General features: G+C 38.2%; 1 protein-coding gene across 1 annotated transcript in view; it reads right to left on the bottom strand.

Annotated features, from left to right (window-relative positions):
• Window positions 1–9,222: 9,222 nt before the first annotated feature.
• Window positions 9,223–24,014, bottom strand: part of cd81a (CD81 molecule a) — an 88,867-nt gene continuing 74,075 nt past the window's right edge. Inside the window, exons 6-8 of the mRNA XM_039753393.1 lie at window positions 19,457–19,543; window positions 19,043–19,126; window positions 9,223–14,708 (exon numbers count right to left, since the gene is read on the bottom strand). Of these exons, the coding sequence (XP_039609327.1) occupies window positions 14,646–14,708; window positions 19,043–19,126; window positions 19,457–19,543 (234 nt within the window). The 3' untranslated portion in view covers window positions 9,223–14,645. The remainder of the gene's footprint in view (window positions 14,709–19,042; window positions 19,127–19,456; window positions 19,544–24,014) is intronic.

Here is a 24,014-nt window from a genome sequence, read left to right as displayed (position 1 = left end):
GTGTGTCTCTAATTGCTTAATTCGAGACCATCAGAGGCGACAGGATTCATCTGCTGCAGAGATGACGTGTCTCATTCTGTTATGTGATGCCAGCCTTAGCCACACTAACCCCAGTCATGTCCAGCACTTTCAATATCTCAGGCCACAGTCACCTGTAGGGGTCAACCAGACCCAAAAACACATCAGCGACTACAATCAAGTCGATCTGCTCCTCAAGAGTTACTCAGTATTTGGAAGAAAAGATGCTGAAGTGTCTATTAAAAGTGTTATTGCCATCTCCTAGCAATTCTCCACCATCCTTCCCATGGGCCTCTAGAGTTTTAACAGAACCACTTGAAGACCACTGATGGTCTTTTTCTAATTGAAAGGTTTTGCTTCTTGGTTGGCCAGATTTTTTTTTTTTTTTCTAAAACACGGAATCATTTGACATGACACCTTATCATCACATGTGTTTCCACTTTGGATTCACAGGGTTTCCATTACGGCAGTCATTGACTTCTGGTTTGGGGTCAGTGTCACCAAGCTCATTTGTTGCAGAGGAGAAATCTCTTCAGAGGTGTTTAGCTGAGTGTTTCCCACACTGGGATGTCTCCACCATACAGAATATTCCAATGAAACCCTCACAACTAACTTGAGCTTGTCAGGTCTGCTGAACTGAATCCAACTCCCCACCAGCTTGTTACGTGATCTCCCCTCTTTATCTATGCAATATCACACACAGGAGGAAGCTGAGTGGACTGAAAGGAGGTAATTCCACTCCAAGCCATGGAGTGGCAGGGTGCACTAAACTTTCTTCTGTTTTCTCTGCAGACCAGATATGGGAAAACCTGCCTGATTTCTTTTCAAAGTTGTCACTTCCAGTTCCAGCACCCCGAAAGACGTCACTTCTGGCACATTGAAAGATGTCACTTTCGGTTCTGGCGCCCTGAAAGATGTAACTTCCGGTATCGGCACCATCTTGAACATCACTTCCGGTCCCAGCATCCAAGATAACTGGTCTATGAAGACGCGATTTTGCCTTAACAAATCAGTTCAGACTGAGAACTTGAACTGTGCACTTCAGTGCAACGACTAAAACCTTTTGCAGCCAGGTATGGGTGGCTGCCCCAAACCTTTCTGTGTGTCCGAGGCTGGTTTATTTCACAGCATCTACAGCCCATGGCCTCAGGTGTCAGAACACAAAAGTAGAATTGATAATCAGCCATTGATCCAGGAGTCTCTTCTTCCAAGTAAAAATATCTGGCTCCTTGAGTTTGAACTTGGCATTATTTATGTACAATCCTTCAACTTGCATAGAAGTCCAACATCAGAAGTAACAAACGCTGGGTGGGATGAGAGGCTGTCCCAGTCCAGCACACTCGATAATACCAGAATAGCTTAGAGTGCTCAGTTATTCTAAACTGGGCATCCATTAGGATGTGGGATGAAATCAGAGAACCCAGAAAAATGCCACTTAGAAATGGAGAGTAAATGGCAGACAAACTGGACGGGCTGAAAGCCAAGCTTATGGGATTGGGTCTGCAACACGGCACTCCTTAAGGCCACGTCACGTTGTGTGACTTTTCCAGCAGTTTTCAGATGTTGCATTCATTCACATGAATGGAGGCAGTTGGCGGTGTGCTGCCATGCATCACTCCAAACAGGTTTGATTTTATCTTTTGTCATACGGGTGGACTCTGTGTGCATGAATGAATGCTCATTTGTTCATCAATGAATGCTGATAATTCAGAGATGAATAAGGAACATGGAAGCTTTGGACCTCCCAAGCAGAAGAGAAGCTTCTCTACCTAATGTCTCATGTTTTATGTACCACGATAGAATGGTAAGAAAAGAAACAAAGGGTAGAGACTGTGGCTGAACTCACAATATCTGTTAACCCTTCATACAGCACTGGCTCTGTCAGGCAGCACACTATCAACTGTCACAGATCTGTGCTGGATGTCCAAAACTGAGTCAGTATGGTAGACATGGGCAGCAACTTTAGGTTGCATAAACTGAGATGGTCCAGCGACGAGATCAAAAACTGCAAATCTGATATATGCCACGACTAGAAGTCACGTATTGTGAGATTGGCTTATCCAGCTGCTCTCTGACACGTTAGTAAACACTGACTTTGGGACGCCCATCAAACATAAGCACGGTGGTGAGCGATTAATTCTGAACAAAAGCTTGTGTAGCAGTAATCAATTTTTGCTACAAGTGAAAAAATGTTTTCAAGCTGACAAAAATTAAAACTTCTTGAAATTTCATTCAATATGCTTAATGGTTCCAAATGTTTCTGGTCTGTCATCATCTTTCAATCCAGGAGAACAAAGGTCTGAAATCAATGGCATAACAACTTTATTCTTCTGAATCTCACCTACAGTGTTTGAATATTTCTAACCATTTTTGAGCAATTCAAGAAATTGTCATCTCACCTACAAGAAGATCTGTTGACCAGTCTGCAACAACTCTGCACTCAATGGACATCTATTGAACAAATAGGTGTGAACTCGTGTGGACCCTCAGGGGTAGATGTACTGCCGATGAAAGTCATCACAGCTTGGAGTTAATGGACATAAATGCATTGAGAGCTACTGCCATTTTATTTATGAAGTCACAAATTTGACTTTCACCAAAGCAGCTTTGACTTTCTAATAATGCATGTGATTTACTGTTCAATCACATCTTTATTATTCTAAAGTGATGACTTCTACACAATGGACGTTTTATAGAACACAAGCTTTATTTGCAGTTTTCTATTCACGTTCTGCAGCAGCTCCAATCCCCAAGGACCTGTCCTTCATCCCTCTTCAGAGACCACCAGGCACACATTGTAAGAGGTGTTCTTTTTCCGAGGCCTGCTGTGGAGACTTTACTGACTTCTCTCTGGTACTCTTGTGAGCCCCCGTTTGATTCGAGACTGCACCTTGCCCTTTTCTTTGGGTGTCCACCAGGAGCTCAGACTTCATCCTCACATCTAGGGTCCTGACACCTGTGTTGCCCCATTTGACTGCAGACTAGAGTCTCATTGTGACCCCTTACTACTATTGTGAATTGCCATATGCGGATGTACTGCCTCCACTAAATGGCAGCAGTCTGAAATGAGAACGGAAACAGGAGCTGGGAACAAACTAGCCAAGGCCAAATCCGAAAAAGGAAAGAATCAGACACAAGCTCATAATGGGCAACCAAAATCATAAATAAGGGGTCAAAAAAACAGTAAGCTAAGCTAAGATGTAAACTAAAAGACAGAAAAAGCCTGGAACCAGAAATCAAGGATAGCAAAGACAATAAAGTGAGTGTTTGTGTAGGATCCACAAGCTTGGACAACTAGGAAACGTACAACTCCTTGACTTGGCGACGTCACGCGCTGCACACTTCTGGTTAAACTTAGAGAGGAATGGCACGGCAACTGTGAGCAGGGAGGTCTCAAAATGGAGGGGGCCAATAAGAAAAATAAGATGGCACAGCAGAAGAATGCATTTCATATTTAACACTGAAAAAATAAAACAGTGGTCTTGCTGGCCTCTAAAACCACCAAACTAAAGTTTCAAATATTTTTAAACACCAAATGACCATTTAGAAAAATTCAAACCAAAAGGCCGATCATGGCAGTGGAGAGAGAAAACCATCCACACTCTGGCCATAACAAGCCTGCTAATTATTCAATGTATTGCTTAAATTCAACAAAGGAATACAAAAAATTAAGTTAGACATCTGAATTAGTATAAAGCATTTCTAATTCAGGGTGTGCATAACAAATGAGACAATTTACTTCATGAGGTAGAAGTACATACTAAAATATGCATATAAATAAATATAGGAAATATTAAAATGTGTGCTTCAGTTTAATGTTTAAAGTATTGTCATTTTGTACCCTCTGATAGAGGTCCATAGAGGGCTGGCTAGAAAAAAATCTAAAAATGAAAAATAACATCATATTCGTAATTACTGACCTTGAAATGGTCTAAAACGATACAACCCACATGGCTATGTTTGAAATATGTCATTTGTAACCTTCCGGGGGATGGCCCTTAGAAAGATAGGACCGCCAGTAAAGAATCAAATATGAGAAATAATTTTCATGTTCGTGATCAGCAAGCTTGAAATATCATAAAATGACATTCCACATGCCTATACTACTACCGGTCCTCGGTTTTTAAAAGTTTGGTTAAAAAGGAGTAACTTTGAACCCTTGTATCCCATTAAGGGGTGAACCCCTGGGGTCAGTTGATATGCGTTGCATCACCTCAAGTCCCTCTGATTAGTTTCACTGAAGACATCTATAGCTTACTCTTTATTATAAAGGTGTGATATCCTGCACAAAATATGATCTAACAATGGCCTACAAGTGAGGGGTTTTCAGGTCTAGAGGTTAAAAAAGGGGGGTGGGGGGGGCATAAGAAGACATAAAGATGAGACCAACGTTATATCACATGTTTGGAATGTCAAGAGGTGCTGGACCCCCCAAAAAAAGTAATGTAATTCTAGTGAACTCACAAAAAAAAAAACACACACACACAAACCAAAGACCGAACGTAAAAAAAAAAATGAAAAAAGGAATTTTAATACAAAAAGGCCTGAGAAATTAGGCAAAAGGGTGCAAAAGGCGATGCCACCAGGTTAACAGCACCGCCCTTGACACAGACCACAAGTGCCAACATAATCCTAACTGATGGCCTGTAATCGAATTAGTGGGCCTGCCTCACCACACAGTAGCCATAAATAAACTAAGACGCTAAAACAATAAGGAAATTAATAAAAGTAAAACTGAAACAGGCCATTTTAGCCACCCAATGGAAAAAAAAAAACAGAAGACAGAGCAAAAATGCCAGTGCAAGACCCTCATGAAAGCATAGCAACTGTTGGATTGTCTCCATCTTACTTGGCAAGAGACTGAAATCTCAGCCTGGCAGACAGCCCGAGCACATCATCACTTTGCTCGATTTTTCTGTCAGGTTCCAAGTATACAAATATGAGTGCCGTGCTGGACTTTCCTGGCCGGGACACCGAAATGGGAGGCAGCATACCCCGGCCAGGATGGAACTGAAGCAACATCTCGTGCAATTTAAAGGTTAAGGAGGGGGATTTGGTGCGTCCAGGGCACTTCATCCCCCGGTATGATAGACTGCAGTGCTCTGCTGGTGTGGTGATTTATGGGAGTTGTAGCCCTGAGGGCCATCCCTGTCAGAATCCTTGGGTGCTGCCAATGGGTGCTGCAGGTGCTACACCCCACTACCACAAAGGTCTGACATAAAAGCGAATCGCCCAGCCTCCTCCGGTGAGGCAGAAGGCAGAAAGGGAAGATTGTAGGCTGACCTGCATTACAGGTTATTCCGTGAAAACCGTTTATTTCGCACCTGGGACTGTTTAGTGTGGGGTGTCTGGGTCTCAGTGGCACCTCGTCTTTTACACAAGATTGGAGAAGAACAACAATAAAAACAATACAGTATGCACTACAATGGCACACTATTTTAGTCAAATAAATAACTTAAGCAACTTTACCGATTCATGAAAAAAATAACAGGATGGCAGTGGGTCTGCAGTAAGAGGAATGAAAATGTAATTCTTACCAAAATAAACCTCACAATCCGATTAGCAAAGGTAATGCATATTAGGCCTCCACTATATATCTGTCTAAAACTCCCAAATATTGTAATTCGGGTCAAATAATGTACAACGGGTACAAAAACAGCTGCCAAGTTCAACAGAGGAGTACACAGATCCAGTACAACAAAACTCTCTTGGGTGGATGAGTTCAACAGGACTACGAAATGAATCTGAAGAGCACACTAAATAATTTGAAGGATTTTGGGACTATTTGAAAGTGACGAATCCCAGTATCTAAATACAAAATGAAGAAGAATCAACAAACTACGAGAACAGCCGCAGATCCCCCATTTTTGACTGGCCCATCTGAATGAAGAAATGCTGGAAATGTGCCTACACGGGTACCATAAAGGAGTCGTCACGTCCAATGTGTGCTGCTTATAGGTGGCAAATCCAGAGAAGACAGGTGTCAGTGTGTTTATACACCAAGTAGCTGCACTTTGCTCAGTCTGCACACAAGGCCTTCATTATTCTCTCGAGAGTAAGGCTGACTTTGCTGTACATTTATTAAATACGTAATAAAAGCCTGGGTGAGATAATGAAGCACACGTGGTTTGTTTAACTGGATGAAAACTAAACCAAGAGCTTTGAAATGATGCCCACTTTGTCACTGCCAGCTCCTGAAGTTCACACCATGTTGGAAATTAGATAATTTCGACATATTCAAGCTACACCACTTGCCACTGCCTATTCCTGCAATGCAGAAAGGTGCCTGTCCACTGCTGGGCACACGTTCACACACACACAGCACACCCTGCATGGTGTCTGCAGTTATAATGCATGTCCTTCAGACAGCGCCAAGACTAAATTTGAGGTCATTAGTCTGGAGAGTAAAGGCATTCTTATTTTCACTGTACCCAAATGATCAACAAAGGAGGTCATAGGTCAATCTAAGCAAGGCCTCACAAGAAAAAATATAACAGACGTGTTGTGCTGATGGACAGCTGGCCAGAAAAAGACAGTGAGAGATGAGTCCCAGGTTCCTGCATTACAGTTCGTTTACTCCCAGACAAGCTGAAAGAGCACTTGGTGCCACCTTCTTTCCAGTTTCCTCTTCTTGGGCTGTTCACTAAGGCGTAATAGGCTTTGCTTTTTTTGCCCCCAAATTAATTAGAACACCCTCCAGTAATCCATAGCTAAAATGTACAGCAAAATGCCTTGATCCTCACAGCTCATCTGGTGAAGAAGAAACAGAAGGCTTTTTCCCTTTAATCAGATGAGCTAAGGTTGCCAACAGTGGTTCCACATGAGATTATTTCTTCCAGGATCACCCATAAGGATCTTTATGACCAGTCCACGCAATGACTGCCATCCACCTTGAATCCCTCATCACTTGTGTATTTACTCACAGACGTGGTCTGGTTTCCTTGTTCCTCACCAACAAGAAAGCTTGCTACCATAGAGAATTTTCAATCTTCCAAGTGTTGTGGTTAAGAATGGGGAAAAAGTTCATGAAACAGCAGCAGCAGCAGCAGAATGTAGCTTCATTTTCAACTGGAATATCTAAATTTACTTTATTCACAAAAAAATAACCAGCAATGTCAAACCACTTGCTCAACCTCAGTGCCATAAGGCACCTTATAGGCTTGGCACAGTAATGAAGCCATCTCTGGGTATAGTGCCAGGCCATAACAAGGCATGTGCTCACACACACACACAAACACTGCGCTCCCCGCCAATCAATCATAATCTGCATAGCAATGGAAGATGACCAGACAACTGGAGTGTGTGGACCCAATGACGTGTATAATTAGTTTTTTCACCCAGTGTTGGCTATCACTTAAACCTGGGATGACCACATGGATAAGCAACAATTACAACCATTTGTATTTTTTTGACATGGTTAATCATTTGGGCTACAGTTGTGCTTGAAAGTTTGTGAACCCTTTAGAATTTTCTATATTTCTGCATAAATATGACCTAAAACATCATCAGATTTTCACTCAAGTCCTAAAAGTAGATAAAGAGAAACCAGTTAAACAAATGAGACAAAAATATTATACTTGGTCATTTATTTATTGAGGAAAATGATCGAATATTACATATTTGTGAGTGGCAAAAGTATGTGAACCTCTAGGATTAGTGATTAGTTCGAAGGTGAAATTCGAGTCAGGTGTTTGCAATCAATGAGATGACAATCAGGTGTGAGTGGGCACCCTGTGTTATTTAAAGAACAGGGATCTATCAAAGTCTGCTCTTCACAACACATGTTTGTGGAAGTGTATCATGCCACGAACAAAGGAGATTTCTGAGGACCTCAGAAAAAGAGTTGTTGATGCTCATCAGGCTGGAAAAGGTTACAAAACCATCTCTGAAGAGTTTGGACTCCACCGTTCATGAGTCCACCATCAGGAGAACACTGAGCAACAATGGTGTGCATGGCAGGGTTGCAAGGAGAAAGCCACTGCTCTCCAAAAAAAACATTGCTGCTCATCTGCAGTTTGCTAAGGATTACATGGACAAACCAGAAGGCTATTGGAAGAATGTTTTGTGGATGGATGAGACCAAAATAGAACTTTTTGGTTTAAATGAAAAATGTTATGATTGGAGAAAGGAAAACACTGCATTCCAGCATAAGAACCTTATCCCATCTGTGAAACATGGTGGTGGTAGTTTCATGGTTTGGGCCTGTTTTGCTGCATCTGGGCCAGGACGGCTTGCCTTCATTGATGCAACAATGAATTCTGAATTATATCAGAGAATTCTAAAGGAAAATGTCAGGACATCTGTCCATGAACTGAATCTCAAGAGAAGGTGGGTCATGCAGCAAGATGACAACCCTAAGCACACAAGTCGTTCTACCAAAGAATGGTTGAAGAAGAATAAAGTTAATGTTTTTAAATGGCCAAGTCAAAGTCGTGACCTTAATCCAATCGAAATATTGTGGAAGGACCTGAAGCGAGCAGTTAATGTGAGGAAACCCACCAACATCCCAGAGCTGAAGCTGTTCTGTACGGAGGAATGAGCTAAAACTCCTCCAAGCCGGTGTGCAGGAATGATCAAAAGTTACTGGAAACGTTTAGTGCAGTTATTGCTGCAAACGGGGGACACACCAGATACTGAAAGCAAAGGGTCACATACTTTTGCCACTCAAAAAATATGTAATATTCGATCATTTTCCTCAATAAATAAATGACCAAGTATAATATTTTGTCTCATTTGTTTAACTGGTTTCTCTTTATCTACTTTTAGGACTTGAGTGAAAATCTGATGATGTTTTAGGTCATATTTATGCAGAAATATAGAAAATTCTAAAGGGTTCACAAACTTTCAAGCACAACTGTATATGGTGTGGAAGCAATCTTCTGTACTACAGTAAATGTGGATTATTTGGTATGCTATTTTTACTTTTCTTTAAAGGAAAAAGACAACTGTAAATAAGAACCACACTATACACACAATGTATTTCATAGACAATAAAAACTTGTCCAAGAATTGTACACTTTCGGTAAATAGTAATTGCACAACAGACAATCTGATGTGTAGTTAACTGACGTTAAATGAAATCTTTCAGTGTTTATGTTGTAGTTTTCACATCTCTTTCTGGACAGATTTAGTGGGGACCGAAAGTACTTGAACTCAAGTCAGGCTCAAAAATTCACGTTACCAAAACACAAGTTTCCACTGAAATGCACAACTTCGAAGTGATTTATTTCTTTATTAACATGACATTAATATTCTGAAAAATAATGAGTCAATATTTGACAAAAAAGAAAAAATACAATCATGGTGTTGATAGGTCCCAGGGAAATTACAGTGGACAGCAATCCTGAGCTTTGACACACAGTAGACACCATGCCACAATGAAAATGTCTTAACAGCAATGTCTATTACTTAACAACTAAAAGCTCTGGTTATTTAGCCAAATGGAATTTTCACTTGAAAATAATGTGTAACTCTGTTACAGAAATGTACTTCTTAGCTTTAACACCTAATGAAAAAAGAACAAATTGTCAACAGTACATATCTCACCTTAACAGTTACAGTGCATAACCATACATAAGGTCTCAAGGTGTGCAAACATGAAATCTAAAGCAGTAGGCTATAGCAGGCACATTCGTTTTGAACAGGAAAGCAGGCCAAAAAAAAAAAAAAGTGGACACAAGGAATTCAGAGCTATCTGGTACTATCTAGACAGTTGGGCCGATTTGAGGTGCGCGCCTATCAAGTGGCACCCCTGACTTTGCTTCTTTATGGTTAGTATCGGGGCAGTGCATGCCTCACACACAAATAAAAGATGCAATGCATTTATTTACACAAGAAAACGTTCTGAGATTTTTTCAGAACGTTGAAAAACACCAAAGAGGGTATTTTGATTGAAGAAATAAGGTTTAACAGTCTCCAGTCTAAAAATCTAAGAGTGGTGAAACTCCTTCAGACCGAACCTAAGCTTTAACTGCAATTTAAAGCAAGTGCATGCTCACTAGCTTTTCCATACACTGACACCATACTTGAATCATCTTGTTTTTCTACAGTAACCACCTCTGAAGCTTTGCTGAATGCATCCAGTCCAGTCACTCTGAACAACTGTTCCCAAGTTAGTGTTACAGGCTCCTATTCTTGTTCAGTTTTGCTGCCTGGTGCCAGTTTTACCCATTTGTATGACTTAGCCTACAGAGGAACAGATCGGCTCAGAGCAGAGCAGAGTTTAAGTTGCACTGCAGCATCTACGCATTGATGGAAAAGAGCATTGTTTTTTATTTGGCCTTTTTCTAGGTTTGAATTGGGATTATGGTCTTAAATGTACAGAAATTAAATTTATATAATTTATAGATTACAGACATGTCTGGAATACAACCTATTCCGGGTGGCTACACATTAACAATACTCGCTGTCCCAGCACCAAATTAAGTTCAACTTCTGTGCAACAGCAGCAAATGCTATCCTTTAAAACAGACCAATATAGCTTTTACAATATTTTTACAGTGTTAGCTTTCCCAAGGAACAACTGTGTGTTGAATTACTGGTGTTATGGAAATACAAGCTAAAGAATGATCTTTTTCAAGCAAATAAGTGATAAATCATCATGTCGATGCCATTTTTGGAAGGTGCCCCCTGACTCAAATGTTTTAGAAAAAGGTTTTGACATGAAAAATATTTAAGTCCAGACACCACTGACCAAACACCGAAAGTCTCAGTTTGAAAGGCACACTTTAACAAATCCCAACGACCCTGGATTGGATTTTGAAGATTTAAAAATTGATGCATCTTTAACAATTACAATAAAATGCAAGACCAATATTCTTCAGTAACGTGCTGATGACAAGCATAACAAGGTCCCAAGATTTTTTTTTTTTTCCAAAGCCAACTCTCCACCACGTTTTACTTCCACTGTAGAAACTTTTTATCTGAAGGTGCGCACAGGCAAAGCTCAACAAAGACACCACAGTGCAGTCCAAGATGCTGTAGGTCTCTCACATACCAAGAAATGGTTAGATGGCCATGTGCCCCTGGTCACACAGAGGCTGTTGTGTTATTTGTCAAGAATTCCCTATCTATCATCTTGTCACACTGATTTCTAAAGTGCTACAATTTACTGCAGTGTTTAATGGCCTAATCTTAATGAAAAAGATTCTAATAAAGTATAGAGCTAATTATAAAAAGTTGACAGCTTTCACATTTACTTTTTACTTTCCATTGTTAGAAAAAAATATCAAATCTGTCCCCATTAAAATATTTCACTGAATCTTAACAAAACATCCAAAAGTAGTTATTTAGAAAATTGAAATGTTACAGTCTAGATGAATCCAGTGCTATTGTTCTCAGTTAATCTGTCGCCCTCCGTACAGACATACTCTGGCTAAAAAGACAAGTGGCAGACAATCACCTTTCAATATTTAAGAAGATTTTTGTCACTTAGGATCTCTTATCTCTGGACTCCACCGTTACCATTCACTACCCTAAAAAACAAAGTCATTCCTTCATCACTTCTTTCATTTATATGCTAGGAATACAAAAGAAAATATGCATCTGTCCAAGGTCATATTAGACAAAAGATTACAATCTTGTCCTGTTTATTCTGTGAACTCGAGTCATACTTGCAAGGTTTTTAAAGAAATGCATGCACTTGAATAAAATATCATGTTTTCAATTAAAGTAATGTGGGCCACTGTAATAAGTTATGAAATCAAAATATCCAGTCTTCTGCCCAATATAATCTTGATAAAGGAGGCACATATGCAGTAAAACAGCATACAGTCTCAAAAGAGTTTATTTTTGTGTATCTCGCCTGCTGATTTTTTTAAAAGATTTGTAAAAAGTCATTATACTAGAAAAACATACAACTAAACAGACCTCACAAATATGCACAAAAACCTAAAAAGAAAAACACAAAAACCTAAATAAATGGTATATTCTATATAATACACTTAATTCAAGCTATAGAGAAACATTGAAGACAATGATGTTTTCTTTCCAAAGGCAAATAGGTGATTTTTACAGTATGATACTCCATTACTAGGAGATAAAAGTTGCTTGGCACATCACATACACCCTAACCTAAGTTATTAGGTGTTTTCAATTCTGAACCTCAGTGATTACACTGAGGGATCACAGCCAAGCAAAGGCCAAGAGACATTTCGGTAATATGAGAACAAGCAGTTCTCCACAATGATGGGGATAATAAGGAGATGTAAGGAGATGCACTCAGAGAAAAAGCAACTGTAAACATCAATTAGAGGCAAATTTTCAAGCCCAGCATGCAGAAACACTAATACAGTATGTGCACAAATTAAAGATGTCAAACACAGTTCCTAGAGGATCCAAGGTTCTGCAGGTTTTCAAATCCTAATATGATGTTGGTAAAATGTTTTTCATGAATTTCACTCCTTACTTAATCACGCTTCTTAAATCTCTATCCCCACATGTAAAGGACCAACTTAAGCTCATAAAACTGTTGTGTGCTGCTTTAACAAATTCATGAATTTAGTCTCTAAATGCTGTCTAAAAATGTAGCCTAACCATGAAGAGCACTGGTATGTACACATTCTAAAGAATGAACTGTCTAGTTACATGTTTCTGTGTAAGTATTCTGCATTCTGTCTGCTTTATAAACCAACAATGCTTGAACAGAAGCTAGGGAGAAGATGCACTGCGTTTCAAGAGAACAGAAAAAATAATGAAAGCTAAGAATGAGTGCATATGAGCAAGTGTTAAGATTAGCGCCAAGCACAGCCTTTGAAGAGTGAGAAAACAGGAAACAAGCATGAAATCGCCTTCAGTGGCTACTGCAGACCTCTAGAAAGTGTGTCTGGCACTCCTAATTTGATCTTATACAGATATAAAAAAAATAAAACTGACAGTGACAAATAGCAAAGGTGTCAAATTTAAAGACTCACTTGTGTTCCTTTTAATAACAAGAGTACCAGAGGGAAATTATATATATTTATAGATAAACATTTCAACACATTAACTTTTATAGTTTTATATAACTGTACATGTTACAAGATTAATTTTAACTTGAAATGAATTTAAAGTCAGACAAGACATGAGTTTAAAAGCATCACCAAAAACATATGAAATGTATTGTTTGTGATTTCTTTGGAATTTTGGTATATTCCAAAATCAAACATGTTATTTACATAAGAACAAAAAACTTGAAATGATAACATTTACATAGAAAAGAACAACTTATTGGATTCCAAACATCATTAATCATTTATTTTAGGGTAACTTAAACAATGCTACTGCCTGGTTTGCACAAACAACAACACAGGAAATCACCAGTGCCCATCTTGATAAACGTGAAACCTTCAAAATCTGGACTAAGTGGGGAAAGTTCAACAGGTTTGGGCTCTGCTTGGTTTGCAAGCACAAAATACCAAAGTAATTGCCTGCTGTTTTAAATATCAACATTTCAGTTACCTACACAGGATGTAACAATTTTCAACAAAAAGTAAAAATTGTATGGGTCACAATATTAATATTAATTACTTTCACCCCAAAGCCACAATTACCATCTTATTTTCAACAGATTTTTGGCAGATCATTGACAATGCAACCCATGAGTAAGTGTTCTTTCCTTCACTTGGACAATGTTAAAAAAAATAAAATTTGCTTTTCTAGAATTGTTATCAATTAAAACATTTTCTAGGTTAACAAATAGTGGAACCTCATAAACCCAGGACAATTAGTCTAGCTCCTCTACTGGTCACTGCTTGGGAGGTTCAATGGAACTGCACAGGCTTCCATGTTTTCTGGTTCTCCCCAGACTTCTCAAAGACATACCAACAATGGAAGCAAACCAGCCAAGGAGACCTAAGATGAGAGGGGTTGCCATGCAATGGAAACGCATCTTAGTTTGGTACTGGTTGCTGATTTCACCCGATGCTAACAGGATGAGTTTTTGTTCCCCTTGATCTTAAAAATGAATTAGTCAGAAAAAGCTACATGAATTGATTATTTTCAAACTGACATACAGTACCTACATTAATTTTCTGCTATGTAAATCCTTTTACGACAAAGCAAGCACAGTGGGCATGTCTACACAAGACTTTTAGGAAGGATATAACAGCTAATTCACAGGGCTGCAGTATATCTAGCTGCAAGACTCTACTGCTGTAGATAACAACTTTCTTGATCTCTGCCCTAAATTTAAAAGTACTTGAGTGCAGACACCACACCTTTATTAATGAGGTGCATGCAGACTAGTCTGAAAACCTCTAAGATGGGTTTGCAGTTTGCCTTGGGCTTGGAAGACTATCAGAAGATCAATCTCTGCTGGATCATTTCTGAAGTATGAGCATTATTCTGAATTAAGATTCAGTAGAAAATTAAGTTTTATTTTTTTTAACTTTAGATATCTCAATTAATATACTGTATACTTCTGATGCATTCCTTTGTTTGATGGATCACACTGTTGTGGGCAACATCCAATTGTCAACATAAAATGAAACACTTCAAAAGGTAACTTTTTTGTACATAAAAAAACAGCTACAAATATTATAAGACGTAAATATATGAGCAAGCAAATTATAATATTTGAAAATGATAACACAAAAAATTCTTAGGTGTTTTTCATGGTATTTGTACTGAAGATGAAAACCTGCATCACATTAGTATACAGAGCTGTTTCGAATACCGCAGCACAGAACCATGCTGAAAATCATCTCAAAGATCTAAAAGACAAAAAATAAAAAGAAAAAACGTATTATGCTTTTATTCATGAATATACTTAGACAACAGACCCATGTCAACAGACTGCAAACACAATACATGAAATACTAAGTACTGAAACAGAAATGTTTACTTAGGATTACTATTATATTTTATTATATTCACTGTAAGTGGTTCACACTTCTTAGAATCTGCTGAATAATACTGTATACATCTACACAGCTCAAATCATACATACAGGCAACAACACAAAATTAGTGAAGAGTTTTTTTTTGTAAAGTTTTATAAAGTTATGTTCACTCATACGGTTTTGAATGACTCTTTAGATGAATGTACTTTTTATGTTTTAGGCTTATCCACATCCTCTATGATAAAGTAATTATTGCTTCAGCTCAAATTTTGTTAGCATAATGCATCTTAAGAGCAACAGCACAGTAAGGCAATGGCTAGTGTCACTACCCCACAACTCAAATCCTATCCTAGGCACTATCCGTACAGAATATGTACATTCTGTCTTTGTAGGTTTGGGTTTTTTTGTTTGCTCTGGTTTTCCTCAACATCCTCCTAACTCTAAATTATCCTGTGGTGAGTGAATATGTGTGCCCCCTGATTAAATGCTGCACCTTCTAGCGTTGGTTCTGCCTTGTGAGAATACTACTGTAAAATGCTTTGGCTCCCACAACCTGAATTGAATAAGCAGGTTAGGAAAGAGATTGATGGATGGATACATTATGCTCAAAATATAATTCACATGTACCAAGAATAGACATTTGTGATGAAAAAAATTCTGAAGTTCCAAATATGGCAGAGACACAAAGTAATGTCTGTAGTTCCTTAACAAAAATTGCCCTAATGTTCAAAAATCGAACATAAAAGCCGGGGATCTAGTGTTAGTTACTTAAAATGAACACTTGCTCAGCAGGTAAAAATTGCACAATGCATTTCAGTCATTTTCTGAAAAGTAAAACTATCACATTTTTTTAACAGAATGGATAAATAACTCTTTGTTATGGTAACTCAGTCTAGAAACATAACACAGTGGTATGAATGGGTGTTCAGAGTTGTTTTAAGCACACACAATTTAAAGATGCCATTACATAGTATATGAACAATTTTATTACAGTTATGACCCGACTTATTTTAAATGCTATACATGTACACTTTTTGACCAGCAGGATAAAGAGTCTCTTCCGAGATGTTTGAAATAGAAAAATTAAATCACTATGAAACACCCTAAGCTCTAGTATCTAACTTGTGTAGCAGTGCTACTTAAAATGGACTATAATTTCCAGAAGCCTTCGGAGTACTGAAGCACAGTGCAGCTCTCTGGCAGATGCTGCAGGGACTGCTGGGTGAAACAAGATGGGGTGCTACTTTTAAAAAAAGCCATAAGGAGCCGACAGAGTAACTGCAATTGATGGCATCTTTTTGTTTCACAACTGGTTTACAATTACACCCAATGGATTACTGTTTTCTTTGGATTTATGATCTTGTCCAGACACCTGCTTGTTTGTGATTTTGTCAGGGTTGGAAAATGTTTTTGTCTGTAGAGCATGCCCAACTTCTACGAAACTTGACTTACAATTGGAACATGTTAGGATAAAACTTTATATAACATTCAGGAGGGTGGTCACAGGGAGTTTCATTCCATTGTTCACCATCTTCTAAATCTGCAAATCTGGACTGTGTTTAGACTGCAATCATGTTTTTTTTTTTTTTAAATATATTCTTAATCATCGATTTATTGAACCAATGTCTCTGTGTGTGAGTGTGTCCTGAGGCAAGGCTGGGTGAGTTACTGGCAAACCCCACCCAGTTTGTAATGTAGTGCTACATTGATTCCAGCTTTACTAAGGGACAGTGAGCTGCAGAAGTATGGAAAAAAAGAAGTAATGTGGTCAGCAACTATCCACACACATATTTTATGCTAGCAAAATAGACCACTGCATGAGAAATGCCAGCCTAAAACCACTAGGTATTACTACAGAGAAATAGACATCTGGATAAAAAAAAAACAGTACTAAAACATGTTTTAAAATATAGTGGGGGAAATATGTTGTGAAAACATCAACATTTATTGAAGTAAATATATTTCCAATGAGGCTTTTCACATGAAGGCCATAAATAAACCTATGTGTAATAAAGTGGAAGAAAAAAAGAAAAGAAAAAGCAGTAGACCAAGGAAAGCAACCAGCTAAAACCTGTAAGTAGTTAGAAAGTAATTTCACCTCCTATCTGTGTAAATTGTTATTGACTTGTTTTAGTACATATTAATGGGCTATAAAAAGGTGTTTTGCTACACAAGGTTTCACACAAGAAACATCTGATTATGGGTAAAAGAAAAAGAGCTCTCCCAAGACCTATTTCAAAATTTCTGAATCTTCCAGTTAGCACTATTGGGGCCATTATCAGCAAGAAGAAAGAACATCACTACACCATCAACTGGGCACAAACCAGAGCATCTCGCTAGATTTCTGACAGAGAGTCAGAAGGGCAGTCAGAACAGTAGCCCAAGAGCCAAGGACCACTCGGAAAGAGCTCCAGAAAGACTTGTTGGCAGCAGGTACAATTGTTACAGAGAAAATAATAGGCAATGCACTCTATTGGCATGGCCTCTATGTGTTCTCACCCAGCCAAGATTCCATTACTAAATAAAAGGCACAATGACGCTTGTTTAAAGTTTGCTATAAAACATTTGGAAAAAATTGGAACGTTTTGGCTGTCATACTACATTCAACTACATTCCATGTTTGGAGGAAAAATGGCACTGCACATAACCTGAAAAAACACTACACCAACAGTGAAGTCTGAGGTTAAAGCATCATGGCGTGGGGCTCTTTCTCATATCATGGTATTGGCTTATTTCATGTATTTGAAAGAATGATGAATAGGGCCATGTACTGTTAGATTCTTGAAATGAATCTGCTGCCATCCACGAGGATAACTAGGATGAGATGTGGGTGGGCCTTCCAGCAGGACAATGATCCAAAACATACAGCAAAGGAAATTCTCAATTGGTTTCAGAGAAAGAATATAAAGTTGTTAGAATGGCCCAGCCAATCAAATGACTTAAATCCAATTGAAAATTTGTGTAAGGAATTATAACGATGATGACAAGAGGGACCCCTGGAATCTTCAAGATTTAAAGACTGTCAGTTTAGTAGACAAGCAGTTTCTTCATGCAGGAAGTATCTTGAAGCTGTAATTATAAACAAAGGCTTCTCCAATAAGTATTAAATTCATGTGTTCTATACTTTTTCCTGTGTCATTCCACTTTATTACACAATCTTTATGCATTTAATGTTGTGAATATTTTATACTTGAAAATTTCTTGAGTTAATACCAATGTCTGGTGAGAATTTCATGTGAATAGCCTCAATGAAAATATATTTGATGCATCCAATACTTGTTTCCCCCACTGTCTGCTAAAGCAAGTCTTCCACTGACTCTACAGGAATCGGAACGAAGCATTGCCTCCATCCTTTCAGATGATAGCAATCAGACAAACAATAGGTACATTTCTGTTTTACACACTGATTTTGAGGTTTTACTATTTTTAACATAATTGTTAGGGTAAAGGAAGCAAGTATTTGTTTCTGGTTACTGGTGTTAACTGAAAGTAATAAATGGTGTATGAATAATACATCTTTAGCCATTGTTAAGGTTCTCCTGGTAAACTTGGTGTAAATGCTAATTTCATCTTGCATTACTTCATAGTATCTGTCAGTGCAGTGGAATACAGCAGGTTCAAAGAGCATGAGCTATGGGGATGAGGGGATAAATGAGTTCAGTTTAACTGAATAAAATCAAAACATCACCATCAAGGAAGTCAGATCTGAATGAATGCTGTTTTCTTGGGTAATTATTTAGACAATTAATAGTTTGTGCATCAAGACAAAACAAAGCCAACTTAGAATTATGTTCTGAATAGACACTATTATTACTGTACCAAGCATTCTGGGCTATTTGTTTAACTGTAGTATATCACTGCAGCCAATCTACAAACAGAGAAGGTGAAGGTCAATTTGTGTATACCTTTGTCAATTTCTGAACTTTGCTCATTAATTGAATCATGTCAGTGTCTGGTTTTGGGATCCTGACTGTAATGAGAAACAGATATCTCTACACTGTGTACATGGTGTAGAACACCATGGAAGGAGAAAAAAGACAATACTATACAACAAATGGTCAAAGACCAGTTTGAAAACACCCAACATGCAATCCAGGTGACACAAGAACTGCCACAAATGTTCAGTTTAATTTGGTAAACGTCCTTAAAGGGGCAATAACTTAGTTGAGAATTACATTTACAATTCAAAATAAGATCCAAGCTTACCATAATTACTGCGACTACTAAAGCGGCAATGCCAATAATATATAGCTTTGTTGTAAAAAGTTCATCAATCCTTGTGTGACAATTCTGCAATTTAAAACAAAGACAAAGGTTTAATCTGATTATCCTCCATTTAGTGAAAAGTTGTCATTCCTTCCTTTTCAATTCAGAAGAAAAATCACACGGTATCAATGTGCATTATAAATGTTCATTACTTAAGAATTAAATATATTTATTTGAAAAAAAATGTAATGCTCTAATTCCCAGACTACATATTTTTAATCAGAAAACTTGTTATTTATAAACAGAAACCAAATTTGTTTTAAATTATTCTATACATAAACAACTCATTCAACTTACAAGAAACATAAAACAAAGTAATCTAGAAAACATGAAGCAAATCAAGCTTTGACTTACAGGAAGTGTAATTGCCTTGCCACTGCATTCACCAGTAAGCAATGATAGGCCTTTGGTGAAGAATTCATCCGCTCCACAGCAGTTCAGCTGAAAAGCAAACAAATGTATTAAATAAATGTGCTTCATAACAATCCTGCTGCCATTTGTAACATTAATATATTCCTTTTGCTTCTGAATTACTTGCACATTATTCCCAATCCATTAGCCTCACTAAATTCACCGTTATGGGCTCTAAGAAGCTATGGCCCTTATTTATTTACACCTGTTTTACACAATTATACAAACATTACTTTAAACTTAACAGGTTGTTGGTGCAAGGGAAATAACCTAGGTAGCAATGGGTAGAGCAAGTTAAACCACCTTGAAATGCTCAAATATGAAAAAGAACCCATTTTTAAAACAAAGTTTGTATATGCCAGTGTGGGAAAACTGCTGTAAACCTTTGAACCTGTTCAGCAGTTTGCCCCAGAAATGAAGCAGCTGACGACACTAGAGCACTGGAGAGATACTGGTAATGACAGCTTAATAAATTTAGACATGTCTACTTGCTTTCACTACTCTTAAAATTGTTAAAAAGCTAATTAAGAATAAAAAATGTAAATGACATTTGAATAAATATTTATTTTATACACTCCCAAAAAAGGGAACTTAACACTAGAATTACCAGAGCCTACGAAAAAACTTGTAAATCCGTCCCACCTTAAATCGCTTCTTAAATCCCTTCACACCTCTCCGCCAGCGTCCTTTGTCCTCTAAATGTGCTGATAAAGAGCAGTTATAGGCAGCCGGCTATTCCATCCCCCCACCAATTTAGAACGTGCACAAACTTCTCCAAGCCCATGCCTTGATTGGGTATCTGGGAGTGAAGTGGAGTTTTAGAGTGGAAATAATAGATCGCATTTCATGTCTGTTCCGTTTCTACAGCAATCTGTGAAAACACATTGTTAAAACAGAAACGTTTTTTATATTCTGCTAGTAGATGACAAAATGTAGGCATAAACTATATAATGTATGAAGCCTGAAGTCCAAATATCAAATTAATATTTTCACAAAAGGTACAAATATAAGACAATTGCGCTTTTATTCAAAAAATATAGCTGCAGAAAAAAAAGCCGCCTTAACATGTGACACCCACTAATTACGACCGCCTCCGTGGCGCAATACATTCGGCTACTGACTGGGAATCAAAAGGTTACGAGTTTGATTCTGCAATATTCAATTTTGAGAAGTAAACTGCTTTTAGTCTTACTATTTTAGAATAAAAGCATACATTTGATTTCAGTCTGTAACAGCAGTGTAATTCACTTTTCATTCTCTCAGTCGTGTTCAGAATCAATCCATACAACCCCATCTGACACGGCTGTTTTCACATAAAGACGTGCTATAGCTCTGCAGTGTACCACGATGCATACTAACGCCCCCCCCACAAAGGGTTTTGACACACAAACGCTGGCGAAGCTGCCTTCTACGTATCTCACCGTCACTTGATTTTCTTTTTATTCAGTTTTATTGAGTGTTCCTGCCAGTCCCCGCATCCAGGACATGCAGAGGAGAGAATGGTAAAGAGCAGTAACTTCGGCGCTATATGCAATCATCAGACACTCCCCATCTGCCCGTGTCGCTCAAACACAAGAAGCAATGTACAGTGATCCCTCGCTATATCGCGCTTCGACTTTCGCGGCTTCACTCTATCGCGGATTTTAAATGTAAGCACATCTAAATATATATCACGGATTTTTGCTGGTTCGCCGCTTTCTGCGGACAATGGGTCTTTTAATTTAGGTTACATGCTTCCTCAGTTTGATTGCCCAGTTGATTTCATACAAGGGACGCTATTGGCGGATGGCTTAGAAGCTCCCCAATCAGAGCATGTATTACATATTAACTAAAACTCCTCAATGCTATAAGATATGCTTCCCGCGTGGCGCTTGTTTTGTTTGCTTCTCTCTGTCTTTCTCACTCTCTCTGCCTGACTGAGGGGGTGTGAGCAAAGGGGGTGTGAGCAGAGGGGGCTGTTTACACAGTGGCTGTTTGCCTAGAAGATAGGACGCTCCTCTACAAAATGCCGCTTTATCGCGGTGCTTCTGTATACTTAAAAGCAAGTATTGATTTTTTGATTGTTTGCTTTTCTTAGCGTAGCCTCTCTGACATTATCTGCTCTTCACGGTTCTCCTTTGAAGATAAGATATGTTTGCATTCTTTTAATTGTGAGAAAGAACTGCCATCTCTGTCTTGTAATGAAGCACAGTTTTTAAACGTTTGACTAAAGGGTGTTATTTCATGTCTAGAGGGCTCTAATAATGTTAACAGTGTGGGAGAGTTTATAAGGGCTTAAAATATATAAAAATAACTATACAAACATATGGTTTCTACTTCGCGGATTTTCACCTATCGCGGGGGGGTCTGGAACGCAACCCCCGCGATCGAGGAGGGATTACTGTACACACTTCTCTCTATGCTGTATTTTCTATTACACACCTGAAAGAAAGAGACAATATATGTGAAAACATCATCGCACTAATGCAATATTATTTGTACATTGCTTCTTACAGGAAAAAGCAATGGAAAAAGTGCACTTGAATAAAAGTGCACTTTTGCTATACTTTTACACCAACATATGTTCCTGTGTTTGAGCGACACGGGCAGATGGGTAGTGTCTGATGATTGCATATAGCGCCGAAGTAACTGCTCTTTACCATTCTCTCCTCTGCATGTACTGGTGTACAAAATAAACAGCATACAGCAACATGCGGGGACTGGCAGGAACACTCAATAAAACTGAATAAAAATAAAATCAAGTGACAGTGAGATACGAAGAAGGCAGCTTCGCCAGCGTTTGTGTGTCAGAACCCTTCGTGGGGGGGGCGTTAGTATGCATCATGGTACACTGCAGAGCTATAGCGCGTCTTTATGTGAAAACAGCCGTATCAGATGGGGTTGTATGGATTGATTCTGAACGCGACTGAGAGAATGAAAAGTGAATTAAAAAAAAAAAAAAACAAAGCTAACTTTTATAAGGATCATAAATTACACCGGCTGTTACAGACTGAAATCAAATGTATGCTTTTATTCTAAAATAGTAAGACTAAGAGCAGTTTACTGCTCAAAATGGAATACTGCAGAATCAAACCCACGACCTTTTGATTCCCAGTCAGTAGCCAAATGTATTGCGCCACAGAGGCGGTCGTAATTAGTGGGTGTCAATGTCACATGTTAAGGCGGCTTTTTTTTCTGCAGCTATATTTTTTGAATAAAAGCGCAATTGTTGTCTTATATTTGTACCTTTTGTGAAAATATTTATTTGATATTTGGACTTCAGGCTTCATACATTATATAGTTTATGCCTACATTTTGTCATCTACTAGCAGGATATAAAAAACGTTTCTGTTTTAACAATGTGTTTACACAGATTACTGTAGAAACGGAACAGACATGAAATGCGTATGTTCCTAATAACGATCTATTATTTCCACTCTAAAACTCCACTTCACTCCCAGATACTCAATCAAGGAATGGGCTTGGAGAAGTTCGTGCACGTTCTAAATTGGTGGGGGGATGGAATAGCCGGCTGCCTATAACTTCTCTTTATCAGCACATTTAGAAGACAAAGGACGCTGGCAGAGAGGTGTGAAGGGATTTAAGAAGCGATTTAAGGTGGGACGGATTTACGAGTTTTTTCGTAGGCTCTGGTAATTCTGGTGTTAACTGTATCAGGACATATTCATTTTATTCGTAGTCTGACTGTAAGAGTGTTAGCCACAAACAACAGAGAAAACTGCTTCTTCCACATAGGGTAGTGCATTTCATTTTTAATTGTTAGGCGGTGCAGAGGTCCAAGATCATGAAATAGCAACTCTCAGGGCTGATCTGACCCTAAGCCATCCTCCAAAACAATTTAGTTATATATATTCAAATGATTTATAATTTTCAAATATCAGGCATCTTCACAAAATGTGCAGAGGGTCACTTGATATTGCCAGGGCTTTGTTGTTCCTGGAACACCCCTAGCCATAAAGCTTTAAAGTTATCCTCTATCATCATAAAGTGGATTAATGATTGAAGGCACATGATTTCACAGTTTTAACAAAGAATTTGAAAACTAGATAGAGGAAGAATGGAAGAATTTAATTTAAGAATATAAAAAATATGTTTTTTTCATCCATACTCAGAGGATTTTCTGTGTAATTTGGTGAATGTGAAAAGAAGAGAGAATTCACAATGTAATTAAATAATTCACTTCATATTTGCTGATTCAGTTTCATTGTCCACACTTTACAATTCACAAACAGATAACTAAATGATTCACTCCACATTCAACATTTTTATTGTATTGTAAATGAACATGAGCCAGTAATACAAGATGCAGTAGTTACAACTGACATAAGTATTGAATCCATGGATTCAACAACTTTTCTATTGATGTATCACTAGCAAGCTCCAATAAAATGCCTATAATACACTTCTTTTAATACCTTGGCATCAGCACTTGGCCTGTACTCCAATATAATAGCAACTGTCTCACTTCAGATCAAGACAGATCAGCTGGGCATTTCAGAAT

The sequence above is a fragment of the Polypterus senegalus genome, chromosome 1 (genome assembly GCF_016835505.1).
Source record: "Polypterus senegalus isolate Bchr_013 chromosome 1, ASM1683550v1, whole genome shotgun sequence".
Classification (NCBI taxonomy): Eukaryota; Metazoa; Chordata; class Cladistia; order Polypteriformes; family Polypteridae; genus Polypterus; species Polypterus senegalus.
The sequence above is the reverse complement of the archived record's forward strand: the minus strand, read 5'-3'. Positions and strand labels throughout refer to the sequence as shown.